Source organism: Patagioenas fasciata, chromosome 16 (genome assembly GCF_037038585.1).
Source record: "Patagioenas fasciata isolate bPatFas1 chromosome 16, bPatFas1.hap1, whole genome shotgun sequence".
Classification (NCBI taxonomy): domain Eukaryota; kingdom Metazoa; phylum Chordata; class Aves; order Columbiformes; family Columbidae; genus Patagioenas; species Patagioenas fasciata.
This window is the reverse complement of record NC_092535.1, coordinates 10339393-10363074: the sequence shown is the minus strand read 5'-3', so window position 1 is coordinate 10363074 and position 23682 is coordinate 10339393. Positions and strand designations below refer to the sequence as shown.

General features: G+C 51.3%; 1 protein-coding gene across 1 annotated transcript; it reads left to right on the top strand.

The window, feature by feature from the left end:
* Positions 1-1641: 1641 nt before the first annotated feature.
* MAP1LC3A (microtubule associated protein 1 light chain 3 alpha) lies at positions 1642-22279 on the top strand. Its single transcript, XM_071815529.1, has 5 exons — positions 1642-1708; positions 3501-3689; positions 13744-13799; positions 20496-20602; positions 21087-22279. Exons 1-5 carry the CDS (start codon positions 1642-1644, stop codon positions 21247-21249), a joined length of 582 nt encoding a protein of 193 aa, XP_071671630.1. The 3' UTR covers positions 21250-22279.
* The last annotated feature ends 1403 nt before the right edge of the window (positions 22280-23682 follow it).

Sequence of the window (23682 nt, the reverse complement as noted above, 5' to 3'; positions counted from 1 at the left end):
CAGCTTGTGTTTGTTCCAGCACCCTCCTGACAGCTCTGCCTGCAATGGCTGAGCTGCCTTGTGCAGCGCTCGTCATTGCGCATGGGATGTTTATGCTGGAGCTTATCCTAACACTTTTGTTATGTGTAGCTACATCTACAGGAGGTGAAAGTCTGGCATAGTTACACTGATACGGGCTGGTCTTACATTATCAGAGTGTCGTGGTTTAACCCCAGGTAGCAATACAACCACGGTAGCTGCTCACTCACCCCCTCAACAGGGGAGAATCAAAAGGGAAGGGAGAAACTTGGATTGAGAGGAACACAGTTTAATAAATAACTAAATAGTAATACACTCCTAGTAAATATATATATATATATATATAAAATAGAAATAGAATATAAAATAAAAGATACTCAAGGCAATTCCAAATGAATTCTGTCCACAACTGAGCAGCCATTCCCAGCAAACCACAACTGGTCCTAAAGCCGATCCTGGAGAGAGAAAAGAGAGGAAAAAGGCAGAAAAGCCCAGAGGCTCTGCAGGGTGGCACAGGCCGGGCTAAATGTCCTGACCCAACTCCCCTGGCTCGACAGCAAGAGTAAGCAGGCAAGAAAACAGAAGAGCCCCCAACAGCCGGACTCTTTATATACGAAACATGATGCTAATGGGATGGAATACTCTTACTGATCAATCTGGATGTCAGTTAAGCTCTGCCCCATCTCTGTGGGCAGAGCTTAGCGTGTCCTTGGCTCTCAGAGCAGAGCAAGTAAAAACATTAACTCTGTGCTGGGTGTTATCTGCTTGTTCTCAAACTGAGTGCAAATAATGAGCTATGGAAAATAAAGGTTTCTAACTGCAGGAAGAAAATTAACCCGTTTTCAGTCAAACCAGCACACAGCTCCTGGAGCCAGCGTGATGTGCAGGAGCAGCCAGGGCAGTGAGCTCCAACAAACTCGTGTCAGAACTGAGCATCAACACATCTGCTGACAAGAATACGCTTCTTTACCAGCAGGACAGGATTCCTTCGGGGGATTCCGCTCCACTAACGCACTTTCACAAGCATCCAGGGTGCTCATTATCGGGGTGTTTACCCCAGGAACGCTGGCATGTGGAAAGCCTGTTGTTGATCCCGGGTGATGCTGGCAGCGCTTGCTGCTGCTGGGTTGATACAGATGGTTCCTTCTATCTTCATTAAACCTTTGATCCGGGATCTTTTGGATCTGAAGTGCATCTCTTTAAATAAGGCGCTTTGCCAATGATATCAGTATGAACAGGCAAGGGGTATTGGTGCATGCACCATTTTTCAGGAGAGCTGAAGTGTATAAATCATTCTCTGCTGTATTAGAAGTAAAACTTCCTTGATCTGTGTCCCATTTTTCAAGCACATTAACATGCTGAGGAGCTCCAGAGCTTCCATGAACCAGTGTCTTTTCTCCCATGCTGGGTGTATGAATCGTCCTCTATGGGTCACAGCCCCGGTCCTGCAATGATGGATAAAATCAGGGATCAGATCACTAAATTGGAAAGAGTTCCTCGTGCTTCTCATCAAAAAGGGGTTAATGCTTTGTAACAATAGTAATAAAAAATCCTTTGCCTGAGGATGCATTCTGTAAAGCTGATCTGCTTGCTGTACCTAATTCAGCACTGCTGCTTTCCCTTATGTGTTTTCTGATTAAAAGCACCTATATCAGAGACGAATGTGCCTACCTGTATCTTAATTATAAAGGTGAGTCCGAACAGTTTACACTTCCTTTAATTAACTGCTGCTACACTTGGTCAAGGAAAATCCATGATGTCAGCCGTGAAAGTCGTTGTTTCCTTTCTTGGATAAATTCTATAAGGAAAAAAAAAAGTTCAGTTGTAGTTAAATATATTTTTCTTTTGATTGGTGACACTTTCAATAATTGGAGAATTTTTTAGTAGGTGCATCTTTCACGTCTTTTCTTACCAAGGTTGTGCTGAATCCCGCAACACGTTGTGTTCACTTGCATGTCGTGCCCATTCGGTGTGAACAACGAGCCATTGCTTCGCAGAACACAGCTTTTATTGTGGCGCGCATCGAGGAGGAATATTCAGTGTGGCTCTTTGCGAAGCGCTGACGGCCTGTTTGCAGTTATGTTTGGGTTCATTTACGGTAGCTCCAGAAATAGCCTGCCCTATTTGTAGTTGTGCTGCCGTCTCTGAAATATTCAGTGCAGATGTGGCTCTGGATGCAGTGGGGAAAACAACAGCCTCATTAGTTGGGAAATGATGGAGGTGGTTGTGGGAATTGCAAATACCTGATTATCTGGGTGAGGTTGGTTTATGTCCCGGTTTGTTGACGGTGGAAGCTGATGGATGCCCCTGTGGTCTGACTGGTCTCGGCAGCCACCCCCGCGGGGATTGTCCCCCCGACACCCACAGTGTCAGCGATTGCTGACGGGAGCCAGCAGTTGCATTGGAGATCACAGAGTCACAGATGGTTTGTGTTGAGGGGACCTTCCCAGCTCCCCAGTGCCCCCCTGCCATGAGCAGGGACATCTTCACCAGCTCAGGTTGCTCAGAGCCCCGTCCAGCCTGGCCTGGGATGTCTCCAGGGATGGTTCATCCACCACCTCTCTGGCCAACCTGGGCCAGGCTCTCACCACCCTCAGGGGCGACAATTTCTTCCTCATGTCCACCCTGAATCTCCCCTCTTTCTGTTTAAAGCCCTTGTCCTGTCACTGCACGCCCTTGTAAAACGTCCCTCTCCAGTGAAATTCTACAGTTAAAATTGTAAGTACTAACTTGAATTATTTAGGATATCATATAATCTCTTTTCTGTATTTGTTTAAAGACTTTGATTTTTTAATATATATATTTATGACAGAATGTATTTCTAAATTCCTCTTCTCTTGAGGGTTATAGTCTGCTGATCAAAATGTACACTTGATAATACAAGAATGCGTATTTCTGTGAAGTACTGAATACGTCTGGCCCCTCAGTTCCAGGAGGACAGGGAACTGCTGGAGAGAGTCCAGCGCAGCCACCAAGATGCTGAAGGGAGTGGAGCATCTCCCGTGTGAGGAAAGGCTGAGGGAGCTGGGGCTCTGGAGCTAGAGAAGAGGAGACTGAGGGGGGACTCATTCATGGGGATCAATATGGAAAGGGGGAGTGTCAGGAGGATGGAGCCAGGCTCTTCTCGGTGACAACCAGTGATAGGGCAAGGAGCAATGGGTGCAAACTGGAACACAGGAGGTTCCACTTAAATTTGAGAAGAAACTTCTTCCCGGTGAGGGTGGCAGAGCCTGGCCCAGGCTGCCCAGGGGGGTTGTGGAGTCTCCTTCTCTGCAGACATTCAAACCCGCCTGGACACCTTCCTGTGGAACCTCAGCTGGGTGTTCCTGCTCCATGGGGGGATTGCTCTGGATGAGCTTTCCAGGTCCCTTCCAACCCCTGACATCCTGGGATTCTATGTGTGATTAACAGTACAATTGACTCTGTTCAGCTTCTTCCTTCGTTCCACTCTGTCCTCGCCGCTGCTTCCGCGGCCTCGGCAGGGGGCGCACACGGCTCTGGGCGGGGCATCCCCAAGCCCCGCCCCCTCCGGGCGTGCCGCGGTGACGTCACCACGCCGCTCCACCGCAGCCGCAGCTCAGGCCGCCGCCACCCGGAGCCGCCGCCGGCAGCCGCGCCCGGCCCGGCCGCCATGCCCTCGGACCGGCCCTTCAAGCAGCGCCGCACCTTCGGTGAGCCGGGTCCCGCGTCCCCCTGCCCTCCGGGGCCACCCGCCGCCGGGCGGGCGGAGCCTCGGCCGCTGTCGATGTCCGCCGGGCCGCGGGAGGGGGTTCGGGGGCGGCGGGGCTGCGGTGATGTCACCGCGGGACAGCGGCCTCAGGGGGAGCGGGAGCCGGAGAACGGGCCGTGCCTGGGCGGCCCGGGGGCGTTGGAGCCTCCCCTGCCGTGTGCGGCAGCCCCCCGGCCGCTTTGTGTCCGCGGCACACGATCCCGCAGCTCCCAACCGCGGGTCGCGCCGCCGTTTGCCGAAATATTTATAGTTGCGCTGGGCATCGGCTGCCGCCGGTGTCCCCGGGCAGGGGTCCCTGGGCAGGGGACACCGCTCCCCAGTGCGCCTCTATGTTCTGTAAAGCCATGATAACAGATGTGTGGGGTGAGCGGAGCCGGGGCGGCTGCGGTGTCGCACAAAAGCGGTGTTTGCTGAGCCACCGCCCGCCGGGGTCACGGCCGGAGGGTCCCCCCGGATGGCTGGGGTGGGGTGCTGGCTGCGGGGCGGTCTGGAATCTACAGGCTGAGGGGGTAAATATTCTTGTTTCACTCTTGCCCTGGCTCCAGTCTTTACACTTTTGACTGTCAGAGTACAATGAGCTCTTCAAAAATTACCTCCTGTGTTCCCTGTCTCATTAGCGTTAGAGTGGTTGTTGTTCCAAGAATTTGATACACCCTCTCTAATTGTTCTTGAGGCCTAGAAGAGTTAACGATCACATCATGCCATCCCTTTGTTTAATGTACATGTGGTGGGAAAACTCCAATGACAAAGGATGTCACCAGAGGAGGTACCAGATTTGATTGCCAGAGCAGATAGTGAGATCAGACGAAACATCTGTTTCTCTCGACCTTTGCCAGCCGGCATTGGGAAAGGTGCATGTTTCTGGGTTTCTGGCAGGTTACACCCCAAAGAAGATACTGGTTGAGCCTTACTGCCTGAATAATGCTGAAATCAGTGTATTCATGCCAAACAAAGGCTCGTTTTGTGTCAGGTACTGTCCAAATGCAGGTGAGGGCGTGTTTCCTATGTGAGTTTTAAAATTGGAGCTTTTTCCTACTGAACTGCCAATCCCACCCCTCGCTGCTCTCTTGGAAACTGTAAATATTTGGTAATTTATTGGCACAACCCTTCCGGCCTTGAATGCTTACCCAGCCTGCTCGTGCCACAGCGGCCGAGCCAAGTGAACTTGCACAAACAGGAGTAAAATGAAGTGTGAGTGCCCTGCAGTACTTGCTTGCGACCCTGCTATGCTCTCTTAAGCTATGTGTCAAAAGCAGTAAAGTCCCAAATTAAACCCTTAGCAACTACCTACTGTTGAACTGGTGAGAATCAGCTTATTATGGTCAGGAGAAGTCATTTGCCTTTGCACATTGCTCAGGCTTTTTATGAGCCAGAAGGAAAACAAAATCTGTGGCTCGGAGTAGCTGAGAGAAAGCAGGATTAAAATAGCCCAGGAGGGAAGGGGGGTGAGGGGGTTTGGGCTCCTGTTTCTGTGTACTTTCCTCTGCCCTTTCGCTCTCTCAGCTGACTGGTCCGCAGAGCTCGGCGGAGGGAGGAGGAGGAGGCCTGGCAGCCCACACGCTTGCTTTGGGTCAGGGCTGGAATCGCTCAGTTGGAGAAAGTAAATACAGCTTGTTTTTGTCTTCAAATCATTACACAACAGGAGCAGGAAGCGATTGTTTACAATGCAGTTAGAGAGGGCTGATGGAAAACATCGCCAGTGACACTGTACCCTCAGAATGGATTAATTTATAAGGCTTCAAAACTTTATAGGAGTGGAACGGTTCCAAAAAAACAGAGAAAAGGCAGAGTCAGGAACATGATGCTTTACTAAAGGCACCCAGGCTCCAGTTTCACTGCAAGTGGCTTGATTAGGTCTGATCTGCCACCCCTTGCTGGAGGTTCTGCTTTCCTTCATGTGTTTTCCCCCGCTTGTATTTTTGAGGTTTGTTTTTCCATTAATTTCTTCTGCTTCTTTGGCTGCCTTGTCTTGGGCCTGTCCTGAATAAAATTTTTGGACTGGCTGGGAAGCGGCTGGGGTTTGAGTCAAGGTGTGCTGAAGACACCCGTGCTGACTTCTCCCATCATCTGCTGTGCCATTAGTGGTGAGAGGGGACACTCTGTGACCTGCTCCATCCTTGACACATCTGCAGCTGAGCATCTTCGGTCTGGGTGCAGAACCCTCTGCTTCCATGTGCTGAACCCGACTGTGGACAGAGGCGGCTTCCTTCTGTGGATCAGATCATTGCAGGGGTCCAAAACAATTCCCAGAACAAAGCTGTGCTTGCTGTCAAAGGAACAGGCTGTCCTGGCTGTGGCGCAGCCTGACGACACCGATGCGCTTCCCGTAAAGAGCACGAGTCCTTCGGAGCATTGGGCAGTGCTCGCGCCTCCCTCTGTTGTTGAAGTGGTTGTTTTGAACTCGTGTGGCTGCCAAGAGGTGCCAGGCTTTGTGTGTGGAGCCGGATTCCCTCTCCTGGCTCTGGGGAAAAGTGGAACGTTGCCTTCTCCGAGGACGCTCTGGTGCCAGGCAGCCATGCTCGTACCCATTGGAAGATCAACAGGGGGTTGAATTGTCTGTCTTGCACGTAACCCTGTGCTTGTCGTAACGGTTTTGTTTATTGGTGGCTTAAAAAAGCATCTTGGTCTTGATCTGAGGTTGGTTAATGTGTCAGCTTGTCCTCATACTCTGTGCTCGGGGTATTTGTGCTCCAGTAGTCGTGCTTTAAGAACTGTGATTCCTTGAAATGAGGCTGTGGCTGCAAATTGATGCTTAGTTGCCCGTGTCTGATTGTATTAATTACTGAGGACATTCTGTGACATGATTTGATATGGGGTTAATTATCAGCATTGAAGAAAACATTGGTACAAGAACTAAACAAACATCCAGAACAAATGTCAGCTAGACATGTAGAGCACAGATATTGAATTTTTTGTTATTATTCTTTTATAGAACAAAAGCTTCTCTCTGGCAGCCAGGATTAATAAAACCTCTGTGTTCTTTGTTTGATACTTAATACTTTCTCCACTACAAAAACTTGAGATATCCCTCTGAGCCAGAAGGGTGGAGATGGCTGAATTTGGGAGTCCTGATCCTCAGTCATCGAGTGACAGCCCGGTCACCTCCCCTGGCTCTGGGTTCTGTGGTCAGTCCTGGGTGGATCGTGGTCAGGAGAGTCACTCAGAAGGATTTCTGGGGTGTCACCCTGCTCGTGTGACATTCTCTGCAGTGTGAGCACCCTGACACAGTGCTTATGCAGTTGTTTGCTGCCTTTTGTCTTCAGAAGGAGGTTTGGAAAGAGGTTGTGAGAGAAAACGAAAGAATAAATTCAAGACTCCTGTGTCTGGCACGTCTCCCCACACAGGCCCCGCAAATCCGTGCATGTCCAGGCGTGTTTGTGCACAAATAGCAATGACCCGGGCTGTGCAAGGTCTCACGTGTGTGCTGTTCTGCATGGAAATACAGTTCTGTCGGGGCACCAGTTCTTGGTTTGAGCAATTCCAAGTGTCCCGAGTAGTTCTGAGAAATCTGAGCGTGTTCCTGCTGTACTGGACGCTCGTAAGTGTGAAGGTTGTCGAAACGGAAGAGAAGGTCAAACAGCAGCCAGAGGGAAGCCCTGGCCGAGGACAGTCTTGTATGCAGGGAACTTGCTGTTCTCTCTCCAAGACTGGTGAAACTGCGATTAAACATTAGAGCAAAAAACCAGTTCCTTATCTGGACCGCTGATGTAAAGACTCCGTATGCCACCCAGACGTGGCACAGAAGGTGTTGCCTGTTTGCCCGCTGTGCTCGGGAGGTGGAGGGAGCTGGAAGGCATGTTTTAATGTCTGTGAATGATGGGGGTCCAGTGCTCATCCTGCCTGGTCCACGGCGGGGCTGACGTGGTACGTGTAACCAGAGGACAAGTGTCCTGACACGGATTTAGACTTCACAGTTGTTGTGTGGCTCTGCTTAGTCACGAGCTGAGCACTTATCCTGGGTTTGCCAGCTACAACTGCTCATTCCTGGAGCCAGGCTTTACATCATACTCAGTTCAATTTTGAAACTGCTAAAAAAAAAAAAAAAGCAATGAAGGTGGTTTGTGTTTGTCTTTTAAAATCCATTTTCAAAGTTGTGCTCTGGAGCCAGGAAAATTTGGAACTGATGCAGATGAAGAGTGCTGAGATCCCTCTGCAGTCATGGGGTGTTCAGAAATCCTTCCAGACATCGCACGTCTTGCAGTGAAGCAGTGACAACGACATGGACACTCATGCAGACAGGGCATCAGGTGCTCCACGTTCACACTGGCAGCACCTGCCTGTGACAGTGGAGCATCAAGCTCTACGTACACCATGTCGTAGAGACACACTTTCTATCAGGCAATAAGTTCAAAACAGTGTAGTTTTGGACCCGAGTCATTCATCCTGTCTGGACCCCCAGTTTTGCAGACGGAAGTAAAATATGTCTAGTGATCAGAATCGCTGTCAAGTTCCTGTGACGCTGCTGTCCAATGTAACCTGGGACAAGAACCCCTTATCGACAGTGAGGATGGTTTTCCCTGGGCACACCTGGCCTCACCAGCTCTGTCCTGCTGTGGGAGTCTGTCCTGCTGTGGGAGTCTGTCCTTGCTGCTCCCACAGTGTCACTGGCCCGAGATCAAGCTCTCCGGCCCTGGGCTGGGACAGGTCAGCTGTTGTGTGAGCCGTGACACATCCACAGGGCTGTGTTTCCTGATGGTTACAGGTGTCTGGCCTCAGGGTGGTGTGACATTACAAAAATATTTATTGATGTTCATCTGGAATGACCTGCATAACTTGCCTGTGTTTTCAGCTGTTGCCAGCTCATCCTGGACATATCCTGATTTCAGACCATCCAATTCCTCCTCCCCTTGCAGAAAACCTCTTGAAGAGACAGCATCCTAGTGACTCTCTTCCCTGGGACTGACCAGAGAATCATAGAATGTCCTGAGCTGGAAGGGACCCCCAAGGCTCATGGAGTCCAACTCGTGTCCCTGCACAGGACACCCCACAGGTCACCCCGTGTGTCTGAGGACGTTGTCCAGTCTCTTCTTGAACACTGTCAGGTTGGGCCGTGACCCCTCCCTGGGAGCCTGTTCAGTGTCCAGCACCTCTGGGTGAAGAACCTTTTCCTCATGTCCAGCTGACCCTCCCCTGGCTCATCTTCTGCCTTTCCCTGGGGTCTGTCATTGAGTTGCAGCACCCTCGGTGCCATGGGACGGGGACCGCAGGGAGCGGCAGCCGCTCCTGGCTGAATTTCTACTCTCCGCTTTGCTTTCCACACACAGCTCTTCCTCAGCTCAGGAGCCATTGACCTGGTAGCACATTGATGACATTTCCAGGTGGTGTTTTGTCTTCATTGTGTTTTCTTGACAGCGTTCCCGTTGGTCGCAGGCTGCAGGACTGGTTGTAGAGTCCATGCGCTCCCCCAGGGCAGCACCTGTGCCTGACCAGTGTTTGTCTATCATCTCCTGAAAAATGCTGTCTCTTACGCAACTGTGCTGTTGGAGAACTTGCCATGTGTTTTCCTTCTGTTCCACCATCTGTATGTTTTGTCTGATTAAGCTCCTTTGCATCCAGGGCTCTCTTCTGCACGGTGTGCATCACAGCAGAGACCTGCCTCCTGTAGCCAGGGTTCCTGGGCACTGTTTATAAAAGAGGGAAATCTGGCTTAAAGTTTTCTGCTGTTCTCCTTGACTATCACAATGATTCCATCCTGCATTGCCATGGGATACATTGTGTGCCCGTATCTTTGGGAGGGACCTCAGTCAAGAAAACAGCTGAGATTCTGGTGTTTGGGGCAATTTGTAAGCTTTGCTTTTGGTACTTAACAGTTGAAACAGCAGTTGGAGGAGAAATAGGCAATTTTACACAAAACAGTTCTGGTTCACTTTACATATAGGCTGAGGATTAACTACAGCCAGATGCTGCAGAAAAGAGGGAAGTCTCAACCTCACTTAGCATAGCTATAATTTGGGAGAGCTGCAGGAGAACAAGGCTTGTAAAATCAGATGTGTCATGTATGAAACGAGTGTGCAGCCACTGCTGGTGAAAGGGTGGAGGGAGCGTTACCTGTCTGCGCTTGGGCGCTAGGCTGGCACCTCTGAAAGCATCTCTGAAGTGCCCTTTAATGGTTTCTCTTTATTCCTCTGGCTTAGGTTAGACTACATATACATTAAATTAAAGGTGGTATATAAATTCCTTGCTGTGTGATGTTGAAGGTGCTTTCATGAGACAGAGGATCAACCTCCAGCTCTCGCTGCAGGCTGAGCAGGGTGTGGGTGACCATCCCCCATTTCTTGCAGGAGATCTGCAGTGCCTGAGCTGTTGTGTTCACAGAAGTGACTCTTGTGCAGGGTTTGATGCAGGACAGCTTCTCCTGATTCCCAAGTCTGCTTGGTTGCATCTCCAGGTCTAGGATGGGATCGAGTGTGCTCCTTATCAGAGTGTCAGATGTCCTGGAAATTTCTGCCTGAATCTTCAGGCTCCAGAGCAGCTTAGGTGGGTTTGCTCCTGACTGCCTTCCTAAATGAAATGTCTGAGCTGGGCAGAAGAAGCAGTGCAGGGCTTTAGGTGCTTGTGATTGCAGTCATACTCAGCAGCCGAAGGGATTTACTGGAGCAGATCAGCACCTCCTGCCATTGCATTGTGGTAACCTGCAAATCAGCCCCTTCCTGCAGAGTCCACTGAGATTAGGAATGACTGCAAAAGCCCTGGCCCATCTGACCAGAGCAACCAGGTCCTGGGCATGTGGCAGGTCTTAAAGAGCGGGAGCTGCCTCTGTGGCCCATCACGCTTGATGGCAGTTGAGGGCGTTATCACTGGTGGCTCATTGCCCTTGGCTCCTGCTGAGCATAGAGTCAGCAAGACCTGTAAAAAATGTGCTGGAGCTGCAGCCTGTGTCTGAGGCACCTGCAGTCTGCACCGTGGGAGACAAAGGACTCTGCTTTCTGGGGTGGGATCCTGAGCCCCTGGTGTGTAGCTGGATTGATGATGGACCATTTCGTTCTCTGTGAGGTATCTTTTTCATTGTGATGGGCAGGGGGCACCTCGGGCTGCTCTGTGGAAGCGGAGGTGGTGATTGATGCCTACCAGCCTTGTGCTGGAGTTGGTGACGCTGCAGGGAGGCAAGAGGGGGTGTCAGGCGCAGTTCAGCAGTTGGACACAGAATCCCAGAATGTCAGGGGTTAGAAGGGACCTGGAAAGCTCATCCAGTGCAATCCCCCCATGGAGCAGGAACACCCAGCTGAGGTTCCACAGGAAGGTGTCCAGGCGGGTTTGAATGTCTGCAGAGAAGGAGACTCCACAACCTCCCTGGGCAGCCTGGGCCAGGTTCTGCCACCCTCACCATGAAGAAGTTTCTTCTCAAATTTAAGTGGAACCTCCTGTGTTCCAGTTTGTACCCATTGCCCCTTGCCCTGTCATTGGTTGTCACTGAGAAGAGCCTGGCTCCATCCTCCTGACACTCCCCCTTTCCATATTGATCCCCATGAATGAGTCCCCCCTCAGTCTCCTCCAGGCTCCAGAGCCCCAGCTCCCTCAGCCTTTCCCTGGGGTTGTTGACATGACTAGCCATGATAACATGCAAAGGCTGCACATTTGCCTTCTGCAGACATAATTACCTGGAATTGTTGGGGCTTCCTTTGTGAACAGTCCTGTGACCCTACAGGGAAATGCATGATGTGTAGGAAGTTCATCCACGTGGCCCATCTGATAGTGTGGAGAGACAGGACAGTGTGGTTGCTGAAGCTGGACAAACGAGGCAGCAATGAGGGCTCACAGCTCTCTGCAGGCTCTGCTATGCCTGGCAGGTCTGAGCTGCCTGCAGTACGTACCTGGACAAGTGTTGTCCGCTCCAGCTCTGATGTCCAGCCTTTCAGACTCTCTGTCCCACTGAAGCTCGGCTGCAGTGAACCCGTGTGAGCCCTGCAGAATAGAGGGCTCACAGTCCTGGCCAGCTCCCCAGGCTGGGTGCTGCTCCTTGGGCGCTCGGGTGCGGGGTGCTTGTTGTCCCCATGTCCTTCAGCGTTCCTGCGGAGCCTTTGCTGTCCCAGCATCACATGCAGTGCTGATTTCTCCGTGCTGATTGGGACCTCAGGGGAAAGTTGTCTGTATCACAAGGATGTCCTGAAGCATTGAATAGGATGAAAAGGAAACATGAGGAGCTACATTTTCACTCGTAAGACCCAAAACAAGTATGCCCAAATTTTCCATTAAGTCCAAATAATCTTGCTCTGTCCTGCTAGCCATGGAGTCCTACAGAAAAAAGGTCTGGCAATTCTGAGCAGAGGGATATTTTCCTCTCAGAGGAGACAGAAATGGTGCTTAAATCTTCTGTGATGTGGTGATTTTGTAGTCTTGTGTCCTCTAAAGAAACTCCAGTCTCTTCCCAAAGTAATATCTAGCCAAATTCAATTTATAAGCATTAAGGTTTTACTGAGTGGTTAGAGGGGAACCCCACAATATTTGTGGGGAGAAAACACACTGGAACACATGCATTTATCCTGCCGTACATGATCCCAGTGGGTGATGAGAGCTGGACTGTATGGAGCCAGATTTGAAGTGGGTGCTGCCCCAGTGACTGTGAGTGGTGGGATGATCCAGGATAGACCCTGTGATCCCCAGACCTTGCATTTCTGCTTACACGTTGGCCTTCACCCCCGGTTTTATCTACTGTGATCCATGAAACTGCCTCCCCTGGGTACTGCAGAGGGGCCATTGTAGGCTCTGAACCCTTCCCAGGGTGGTGGTGATGTGAGGGGAGCGATGGTTTGTGGCACAGAGCCGCTCCTGGTCCTGGGACAGCTGCTTCCCCGGCTTTGTGCCGCTGTGAGCTGTGGAAAGCGGAGGGCTGGCTCTCTGGTGGAGCACTGGGAGGGCATTGAAATTCTCCTGCAAGCTCCAAGAGCATACAGGCTTTTATATGTGTCAGTAAACATGAACTCTGGAGGAAAATAGGTTACAAAGTAGGTTACAAAGTGTGAGAACAACTGCATCAAAAAAATCTTTTAGTCTGTGGGTAATCTTGCTGAAGTTTTCACAGAATCCCAGAATGTCGGGGGTTGGAAGGGACCTGGAAAGCTCATCCAGTGCAATCCCCCCATGGAGCAGGAACACCCAGCTGAGGTTCCACAGGAAGGTGTCCAGGCGGGTTTGAATGTCTGCAGAGAAGGAGACTCCACAACCTCCCTGGGCAGCCTGGGCCAGGCTCTGCCACCCTCACCATCAAGAAGTTTCTTCTCATATTCAAGTGGAACCTTTTGTGTTCCAGTTTGCACCCATTGCCCCTTGTCCTGTCACTGATTGTCACCGAGAAGAGCCTGGCTCCATCCTCCTGACACTCCCCCTTTCCATATTGATCCCCATGAATGAGTCCCCCCTCAGCCTCCTCTTCTCCAGCTCCAGAGCCCCAGCTCCCTCAGCCTTTCCTCACACAGGAGATTTCTCTAGAAATATGTCAGGCCAGCAGCTGTTGTATCCACTCTGCAGATATGTGACAGTGAACGACTCCTCCTTGGCAAGGTGGGTCAGTTTTGGACTGAGGCACCGTGCCAGGTAGTGCTTGGAAGCACACGACAGGCAGAAGGAAACGGCCGGAACCCAGCGCCAGCTGGAGAATCATCTCTGGGAGGTGGCCAGGAAACACAAAGGACTTCCAGGGCTGGGACCCTCAATCTGTGCTGCTGCCTGGCACTGATGATCAGGGGCTGTATTTGCTCAAGGTGGATTTAGGAGTATGGTTTTGTAATCCTTATGGGCTCATTTAAGTCATTCAGTGTCTGTGTGTGCTGCCTGGTTTTATGGCTTGGGGGGTGGTTGCAGTCATAGGAGGTGAAGCTGATGCCTCACTGACCATCTCACTGCTGCAAAACGTTCAGAAAAGGCCTGGACAGAATTTGTATTTCTTTTGCAATGTCCATCTGAGTCATTTCACGGCTTGCAGGGTCGTTACCTCGTTTTTGCCTGAACTAGTGCAGCCATGTGTTTCTAACATGGTTTCTGTACTTCTTGCTTTCCAGCGGATCGTTGTAAAGAAGTACAGCAGATCCGAGAGCAGCATCCAAACAAAATCCCGGTAAGTTATCTTTCTCACTGTTCTGCATCAGACTTTGTGCTCCTGAGCCCTCTGTGCTGCTGGATAACCAGCCATGGAGCTTACAAAGCTCTGCTCCCCAGGATCAACATGGGATGCTTTCCACAAGCCTCCAGTGCCTTGTGCATGCCAGTGCTCGAGAGCAGACCACATTGTCAGCAGTGCAAAATAGAATCTTTGTGTTAAGCTTCATGCCTGCCCTAGAGGCAAGGAACCGATTTGATCTCAAACTTACTTGCAAGCAGGAGAAAACTGCAGTGGCCTTTGTTGTTGTTGCTGCAGTAGCTACCTGACTTTTCCTGGATAATATGCTAAGGATTTCTCTGCATCTGCCCAGGGATAGATGTGTGAGATGATCTTTGTTCTGTTGAAAGCAAAGAGACTCTGTTAGGGTAATTCATACCACAGCCAAATGGCTCTATATGTAGGTGAGACTCTGAATTGTCTCCAGTTCTTCCTGCCCGTGTCAGGCCTAATATGCTGCCCTGCTCTGTGAGTGTGCTTTGAGTGTGCTGTGAGTGTGCTTTAAATACCCCAGCTGAGTATTGGCCTCTCTTCCTGGGAAGATGGAGAGGTGACATACTCAGGGCTTACTCGTTAGTAGTTGCAATACCATAGCACATATAACCAAAAAATGAGAAGTGTTGCTAGTTCAGCTTGCTCTCCACATTGGATGAATATCAGTCTTGTCTTTAAAATGCGTACAGTTCCTCTGTGTTTAGCCTTCAAGGCTTAACGTTTCACACTGCTCTTTGCACACACTTGTCCATTCCTGCCTCGCTCTTCTTTTCATTTTAGCACAGCATCTATTAGCAGAAAGAGTTCTTTCTCTTCTTCTCTTCCACCAGCAGTGTGGTGTCCGCGTGTTGTCAGCTCAGCACAGCAGGACCTGCCTCTTGCAGCACACCGAATACCAGTGTGCCACATCATCTGCACATTTAACCACTGCTTTTAACATGGTTTTCATGGCATTAGGCTGGCTCTGCATTTCTCCAGAGCTGTGGCTGAGCTAATTGTAATGCCTTAAGGCTCTAGCAGTAAGGACAGGCTAGAAATAAGTTGTACATAGCATATATGTGCTATGGGGAGGTCACAGTCCCCAGTGCAGGGCTGTCCCATGCCTGCAGCTGATGGGAAATCATGGATGTGGGAGATTTGGGCATCTGGGTGCTCCCTGGGCATCGCTGGCCGCTGTGCTTGGGGTGTTGCCATCAGGTGCATCAGGCTGGGAAGGAATTGAAGGTGGGTCCGGGGCCTGACAAAGCTCAAGCTCTTAGCTGTGGTAGAAGTTTGAATGACATTAATTTGAAAGACACAAACAAAAAAACAACTAAAAAACACACCACACTTTGTTGCTATGGTATTTTTTTTTTTCACAATGAGAAAATCCTTTGAAAACGCCGAAACCCGGGATACCCCTGCCTGACCAATGAACAGTTGCACCTCTTGTATGGAAAAATGGAAGGTTCAAGACAATCAGTCCTTTTGTCTTGAAAACTAACCTCTAATTGGCTCTAAATATGCCATTATAGGTAATTTACTGTTCTGGTCACAATTAGTAACTTAATATGGATGCAGAGTAATAGAATGGTATAAGGTGTGGACTGTGGAGTTGTCATGTGCAGGGACAGGAGTTGGACCCGATGATCCTTGTGGGTCCCTTCCAACTAAGGACATTCTGTGATTCCATGGTACACACACACGTACCAAGTGCCTGTACGCAGATGTGTGTTGCCTGGGAAATGAGCAGAAGGAGCCAGGGCGCTGCATCCACGTGCAGAATTTCACCAGTGTTTCTGAAACGTGCCGGGAGAGCTTCCACAGCTGGAGTGCTCTTTGCGTTGGGGTCCAACAGCAGGTGTCCCAGGAGAAGGGCCTGGCCCAGGTGTGGTGGGCGGGGGAGGTTCAGCCATTGCAGAGACCGGAGCCCTCCCACGCCTGCTCCACTGACCTCTTTGTTCAGTGCCTTGTCCTCGGGAGTGTCCCGAATGCCAGCCCTGTGAGAGGAGGAGGGACTCACCTGGACCCTCAGCTTTGCTTTCCTGGGCTGACAGACGTGACAGGAGGATAAGTTTAGCTGCCAGTTCTGCTGGAGCATAAATAGAATGGGGAGGAGAGAAGGGTGTTGAAGGCCATGGGAGGCCCAGCGCTGTTGGTGTCCTTGGTGGCTCTAAAGGCCTGGTCCCCATTGGCTCATGACACCAAGTTTGATGCTGTCTCTTCTCTTTTACATAGCAAAGCTCCTGCAAGTCCCTGTATGCAGTTTTCGGTGCTCGGGCTGTGAGCAAATCCTCGTAGTGCAGAACGGAGCACAGTGTGGGGGATGGCTGTGGGTCTGCGCAGTGCAGGCAGGTGGGCTGTAGGGAGCTCTTGGTCTTCTGTGAAAGGCAAGAACGATGTTTGCCAAGAGCCTGGCTTTGTGGAGAGGCACTTGGGATTAGCTGAGGGGTTTGGGGTTTGACCCGGCAGCCCAGGAACAGTCAGGGAGAATGGCCCGGGTCACCCCCTTGTTGTTGACAGAAATCACAGCAAGCAGTGCTGCAGCTGCTGCCCTCTTCTTGCATCTCCAGTTTCTCCTTAGAGCCCTTGGGTGAGTCCCTTTTTGCTTTGACAGAAGACCAGGAGGATTTGCAGAGTGCCTGGCCTGGCTTTGTGCCCAGGGATGAGCATTTCTCTGCTGTTTATATGGAGGTGCTTCCAGGGCAGGCTGGGGAGGGGGCTGTGCCACACACACTTGGGGGGCCAATGTGGGGACAGAGCAGGTGGAGCTGTCTGGCGGAGCCCACCAGAGACAAAGCAGTAGATAACCTGGACCCTGCCTGAGGTGTGGAGTTCTCTGCGTGTGTTTGAAGGGAAATCATAGAATGGTTTGTGTTGAAGGGACCTTCCCAGCTCCCCAGTGCCCCCCCTGCCGTGAGCAGGGACATCTTCACCAGCTCAGGTTGCTCAGAGCCCCGTCCAGCCTGGCCTGGGATGTCTCCAGGGATGGTTCATCCACCACCTCTCTGGCCAACCTGGGCCAGGCTCTCACCACCCTCAGTGTAAAAAATGTCTTCCTCATGTCCAGCCTGAATCTCCCTCCTTTAGTTTTAAACCATCACCCCTTGCCCTATCACAATAGAGCCTGCTAAAAAGTCTGTCCCCATCTTTCTTATTGACCCCTTCTAAGTACAGAAAGTCCGCAATAAGGTCTCCGTGGAGCTTCTCTTCTCCAGCTGAACACCCCAGCTCTCTCAGCCTGTCCTCCTAGTAGAGCTGTTCCAGCCTTGAATCATTTCTGGGGCTCCTCTGGCCCCTCTCCAGCATCCCAGGACACCTCAGTGGCCCATGTACTAAGGGGAAAGGCAGGACCTGGGGGCTCCTCCTCCAGCTGCAGGCTGACTCCTCCTTGGGCAGTCAGAGCAAGCAGAGAGATTCCTGCCTTCTTGCTGGGACCTCCATCCACAGCCTCAGCAGGTGCTTCAGTAATCGCCTTCTGCACTGTTAGATGATAGACCAAGCTTATGCCTGCCCATCGCCCTCGCCTGCCGGCAGCCCCAGTGCCCTCCTGGAGCCTGTTGAGGACCAGCTGCAAGCTCCAAGCCAGCTCTGGTGAGCTTTGGGGAGTCTAAAATCACTGGGGAGCAGCTTGTGCTGGGCAGCAATGGGAGCAAACCATTTTCCAGCACCGTAATAACAAATTCAGTGAGGCCTGGTGAGACTGTACTGCTCAGAGGGTGTGTTACGGCAGAGCCACCTCTCATGCTGATGGGGAGTCTGATGGCATCTCTATTAAATTACATGATCAAGAGCTCATCTGCACACCTTCAGAGGAGCACAGAGAGGCAATGACAGGTGAGGGAGCCCAAATAATGCCCTGCCCTGGCACAGTGGTGGATGGAAACCCAAATTACAGACTTGGAGGAAGGCACAACCTTCTGTGGGCACCTCTAAGGGCTGTTCCAGGGAGCTGCAGACCCAGTGTCCAGGGCTGACACGGCTCGAGATGGATCAACATCCAAGCACTGTTTGGACTGAGGACTGCCAGATCTGGCCCCATTCCCCATCATAATCCCTTTCCACCCCTTCAGACTGGCCCCAGAACAAGGGTTGAGGTTACAAATGCTGCCTGAGCCCCCTCTGCAGTGAGACCGGGACCCCAAGCTCTGCCCTTTCCACATGTGCCCAGCTTGTGTTATTTCTGTGGTGGGTTCCCACTGCAAGAGCAGGCGTCCCACACTGAGGAGCCTGCTGGCCTGAGGCAGCAGCTTGGAAGAGGATACGGGATGGGAGGTGGCTTTGTGTACAGGCCCTGTGGCCACAGGGATGTAATATTAGCATTTGGTCATGCTTTTCCCTCCAAAGCTAGACAAGAACTTTTTGTCCATTGGCCACCTGTTCCCATAGCTGGGTTACCCAGATAGCAGCTCATCTGGAAACAGAGACTCTTGGAGCTGTTCTGCCTGCTCAGGGCACAAGGCAGCTGCTGCTTTAACAGCCATGACATCCCTTTCAGCCCGTTCTTGGACTAATTGAGGGGCTTTTCTTTGTGGGATGGAACTGGCTGGTAATTGGAGACATCTGCTTCTCTTCCTGTGAGATACAAGAGAGAAATGAGGCGTAGCCCAGGTGCACAGGCCCTCTGTGCGTGTAAAGGTGTGTGCACAGCTGCTGCACAGCTGCCCCTTTGTGCAAACGAGTGTTAAAACCTCGAGGTCCGGCTGTTGTCTCTGTGTTCCTCAGTGGCCGGAGCTGTTGTGAGTGTCCAGTCCCTGAGATTGTTCATCTGCCTACAGCCAAAATACTCCTTGTCCAAGTAAGGCTTACAGTAGGGTGGTTCTGCTTGTCTTTGTCCTTTCTCTGCTCGCCCCTGGAGGGAGGAAGGGATGCTAGGAGGTTGGTAGGGGCATCCTGAGGCATGATTTAGTCTGTTACAGAAAAGTATTGTTTCATCAGGTGCCCATCTTGCAAAAGGGGCTGAAGGAGCAGTATGTGGCTTTCCCTGATGTTTGTTTGTTTGTTTGTTTCCCTCTGGCTCTCTCGCTCAGTATCAAGAGGAGACACGGCCAGCGTGAGAAAGCATTGGTGGACTCATGGGGTCCTTCTTTTGCTGCTTGTCCAGCGCTCAGACTCTTGGGTTTCCCCTGCAGAAGCTTTGTGCAGGGTGGGTTCTTCAGAGGGCATTTAGGTGCAGGGCTCTCACCACGGCAGCTCGTACCCTCCCTCACCCAGGAGCTGTCTGCAGCAGAGCTCGATCCATCCTGGCGGACCTTGAGACCATCCGTGTGGTCTGGAGAACCTGCGGAACGTTCCCAGCTCACTGGTGATACCACATCCCAACAGGAGCGTCTCGTGTGCCTTTGGGGTAGATGGGCAGCAGGAGTTGCATTGCTGATGATGGAGAATGGTGTGTCACCAAACAATTCAGGGAAAGGCAAATCTGTGTTCCCAGAGGTTTGACTGATCCTTTCGGCTCCAGAGAGCCATCTTCTGGGGATCCTGATCGCTGCATGCTGCTCCATCCCTCCGCTGTCCGAGGGCATGTGCAGTCTCCCGTATATTTTTGGAAAAGACCCAAGAAAATGATTTATGGGAACTCCTTGCCTTATAGTGAAACATGATGTTCAGTCTCAACTCAGAGAGAATGATGAACTGATTAGTATAGAAGTGTCTTTCTGTAGAGAAAACAACTGGGTACTGGAGAGAGTCAGAGTATCACTGTCATGGAAACATATTGAGCTTTATAAATCATATCATTACTTATTTTAACTGCTTATCACCTTGTTTCTTAGAATACAAATAGTACATTTCCAAGCTGTTTTAGAATAGCAGTTGTAGCTGTTTGCAGACACTCCTTAATGGAAGAAATTAATTAATTATAATAGCAGGAAAACTGAACAGAGATCCATGTTTAGCCATTTCAGAATGTAGGTTTGGTAAGAGCTTTCCCAAGCAAGACCTCTTGCAGGGGAGGACAGGCTGGACTGTCCCCATGGTGCCACCGTTGTGGCACACGGGAGAAGTGGCCGTGGGTTTGTGATCCGTTTTGGAGTCAGCGCGTCTGAGCGTTAACACGAGGGGTGTGACTGGCAAAATCCAACCTCCCCCTTTCTGAAGGAATGCTTCGGGTGGCTTTGCAGCGATTTGTAAAAACTGCTGGTTTGGGAATATCTGCAGCTCTTCCTGAGCAAACAGGGTGATGCCGAACGGCAGCAGCACAGAGCTGTGGCACAGAAGGGAGGCAAACGTCTCTTGCTGTGTGCACCGTGAGTTCCGCCCTTAGCTCAAGCCAGCAAAACCTGTGGTTTTGGTCAGTCTGAAAGTGATGTTACAATGCACCTCACTCCTCTTGTGGGTCTCCTGCTCTTTGGGAGGTGCAGCTAAATCAATACCCTAACACCTACTGCGTCCCAGCCAGCCAGAGCAATGGATGCCTTGGTTCACTTGTCTTAGATGCTGTCCATCATGTGGCTCAGACAGACAGGTGACTCTTTGCCGACGCTTTGTCGAAGAGCTGTCTGCAGCCAACCAGGTGGTCACTGCTCATGTCCTCTTTTTTTGTTTTCCTGTGAGGGTGAAGCAAAGTGGGGCCTTACTTCAACTTTTTAACTTGTACTTGTTTGATTTGGGTTTGACCTTGAGGCCAGTGCCTGGGACACGCTAAACTCTGGCCAACCCTACCATTGACTTTCTCCCCAGGTCATCATCGAACGCTATAAAGGGGAGAAACAGCTCCCAGTGCTGGACAAGACCAAGTTCCTTGTCCCAGACCATGTCAACATGAGTGAATTGGTCAAAATAATCCGGTGAGTGGGGTGGCCCCAGCTGGCATGCCGAGAACCTGGGCACAGAGTGGTGGGCGAGGGTGATGCAGAGACAGCTGCTGAGGGTGGGGATGGGGACATGACAACCACAGCATCCTTGTGTTGTGGTACAGGGGGCTGGAGGGGGCAGGTTCTTCACATCTGGTGAAGGACTGTGACCTCTCCCTGCCAGGGACACTCCATGAGCCGATGGGGGGACCCCAGTACCCTTCTCTCGTCCGTCAGCTCAGATGGAAGAGGCTCCTTGGCTTTGCCCTTGCCCACCAGTACTTGGAGAAAGGGGCTTTGCAGAGTCCCAATTCAGGGGGCCACAGAACCCCGAGCAGCTCAGCTGGGCTCATAGACACCATGTCCTGGCTGTGCAGGCCTGGCCCCGCGTGAACAGTGTTGCTGGGGGAGGCAGAACTTGTTGTCGCGGTGCCTGCCCAGTGGGCTGACCCCAGCCCTCCTGCCCTTGTCCCCACAGGCGTCGCCTGCAGCTGAATCCCACCCAGGCGTTCTTCCTGCTGGTGAACCAGCACAGCATGGTGAGCGTGTCCACCCCCATCTCGGAGATCTACGAGCAGGAGAAGGATGAGGATGGCTTCCTCTACATGGTCTATGCGTCCCAGGAGACCTTTGGCTACTGAGGCCTGCTGAGAGGTGGCGTGTGGAGACAGATGAACTGTGGCACACAGGCCCCGGCTTTGGAAGACGACACAACCAGAGGCTCACGAGACGGGGGCTGTGCTGACCCCCCTTCCCTCCCTCCCCTTCCCATCACCGAAGAGGCTCGTGGCGTGTGGTGGACCAGCACAGCCCTTCAGCTCTGTGTGCATTAGTCCCGCTCCCTCCACACACACGCACCCACGTGCAGACACCCAAGCGCGCACGTGGGGCCTCAGCTCCCTGTCCCGTCCCCCCTGTGTCACCCCCTGCTGCTCTCGCTGTGCTCCGCAGCTTTGTAACCCACTGCCAAGACAGTCCGGCCAGTGATGGAGAGGGGACAGGACACTGTCGCCTTCGCTGGCAGCGCAGGGAGAGCCGCCTCTCCTCCGACACACTAACAACGGGCAGGAGGTCTGCAAAAGCAGCAAACAGATGTTACCATTGCTCCCGACTTTTAATTGATTTTAATTACACCCATATCAGATTCTTGGTGCTACTGAGTAGATGTAGGCGTCTCTATAGGACTGTGGATAATGTATATCCTTTAGATTTATTTTATTGGGTTTTGTTTGTTTGTTTGGGTTGTTTTTTTAGGGATAGATTGGAATGGGGAGAGGGGGTAATCTTTCCTGTATCTGTAGGTAAATAAATCAGGCTTCATTGCACTTTAAAGCATAGTAGATGTCAGAGTGGAACTTAATTTTAATTTATACAGGTCGCCATATAAAGTGCTGCTCCTCTGTTGACAGTTGTACCTAGATTGTCTTATTTTTTTGGTTTTTTTTTTAGTAAAATTGGTTTCCTTTCTGTCTCCCCATTGCATGCAACTTTACAGTCTCAGTGTGGCAAAGAGTTCGCTCAAGGAATGTACTGATTTATACTTGCTATGTTCCCTTTCCTGTTTCTCATGTATTATACCAAAACAATGTATATGATAAAATCCCACCCAGTTTAATCTATACAAAGGTATATATATCTATAAATATATATATAAAATAAACATAAATTCAAGTCGTGTCTTGTAGGAATGTTCTGTTCCCACCTCACTGTCTCTGTTCATGTCCCTAGTACCAAGTCAGAGCGCTGCGTGTTCCCCGTCTTCGCTGGTGCATTTTACGCCTGCCCAAGATCTGGAGCTGGTTGGTCCCAGCTGTGGCAAAGGCGACTGGCTGGGGTTGAGGGGCTGCGGCAAAGGTGGAAGCTCAGTTTAGAGGACAGATCATTGGATAGTGATGTGGGAAATGTGGTTATCGTTGCCCTACCCGTGACACAGGTAAGTCTCTTGTCCCATGACCAAGTTGCCTCACCTGGGAAAAAAACCAAACCCTGCGGTGGTGGGCATTTGCAAAGTCTCTGCTTTTAAAGGAAACTTTGAGCAGTGCAGGAAACCTCCCCGAGCGCTCAGTCAAAACTGTCTTCCAACCAAAGACAGGGGCCGATGACCATTTAGCATCTCAGTGTGTTTTGCTGCCCCTTGGCTCAGGCCCTTTGCACTGCCCAGCAGAGGTGGGGTTAGATACCGTTTGCCTGAGTTGCAGCTGACTGTTGTGTTTATGTCCTACGCCTGCAGGGAATCATGGAATCATAGAACACCAGGTTGGAAGGGACCATGAGGATCATCTGGTCCAACCTTTCTCGGCAAAGCACAGTCTAGACAAGGTGGCCCAGCACCCTGTCCAGCTGAATCTTCTGTCCAGGGCAGGAGCTGCGGGTGTAAGGGACAGGGCCAGCAGAGCGCACACGGGTGGGTAAGTGCTGAAGAAAGATGGTGGGAAGCCAGCTGGAAGCTCAGCATGCAGCAGCGTGTAGGTGAGAACAGTTGCCTCACTGGTCCTGGCATCTGGAGCAGCAATGCAGGTTGACCCTTGTTAAGCACCAGCCTCACGGTATTTAAACTCTGGTCCCTGAGCTCAGGACCTCTCTGAACCACCTCCTTGCGGCATGGGTGATGGGCCTGTGCCTACTGCACTGACCCCACAGCAGTGTCAGCCCTGCTGGGGCTTCTCCCTGTGGGAGCTGTCAAAGGAGCAGCAGATGTGCTAAACACAGCGAGCTGGAGCCTCTGATGGGCTGTGGTGGTGGAGCCTCTGATGGGTGTGGTGGTGGAGCCGAGCACCATGAACACAATCACTGGAGATGTGCTGATTGCCTTCACCACTGTAGCTCTCTGCTCCATGTGACCTCAGCCAGCAAAAGGATGCTTTCAAGAGGCAGAGCTATGGGAGAGGCAAACCAGGGCTGCCTGTGTTGGCGAATCTTCTCAGAATAGTTTGGGCTGGAACCTTTTCAAGATCATCTACTCCAAGCCCCCGAAATGAGCAGGGACACCTTCAGCATTTTAGAGCACAAGTCTTACGAGGAACAGCTGAGGGAAGTGGAGTTGTTTGTGTGTGTATGATTGTTACATATGGAAG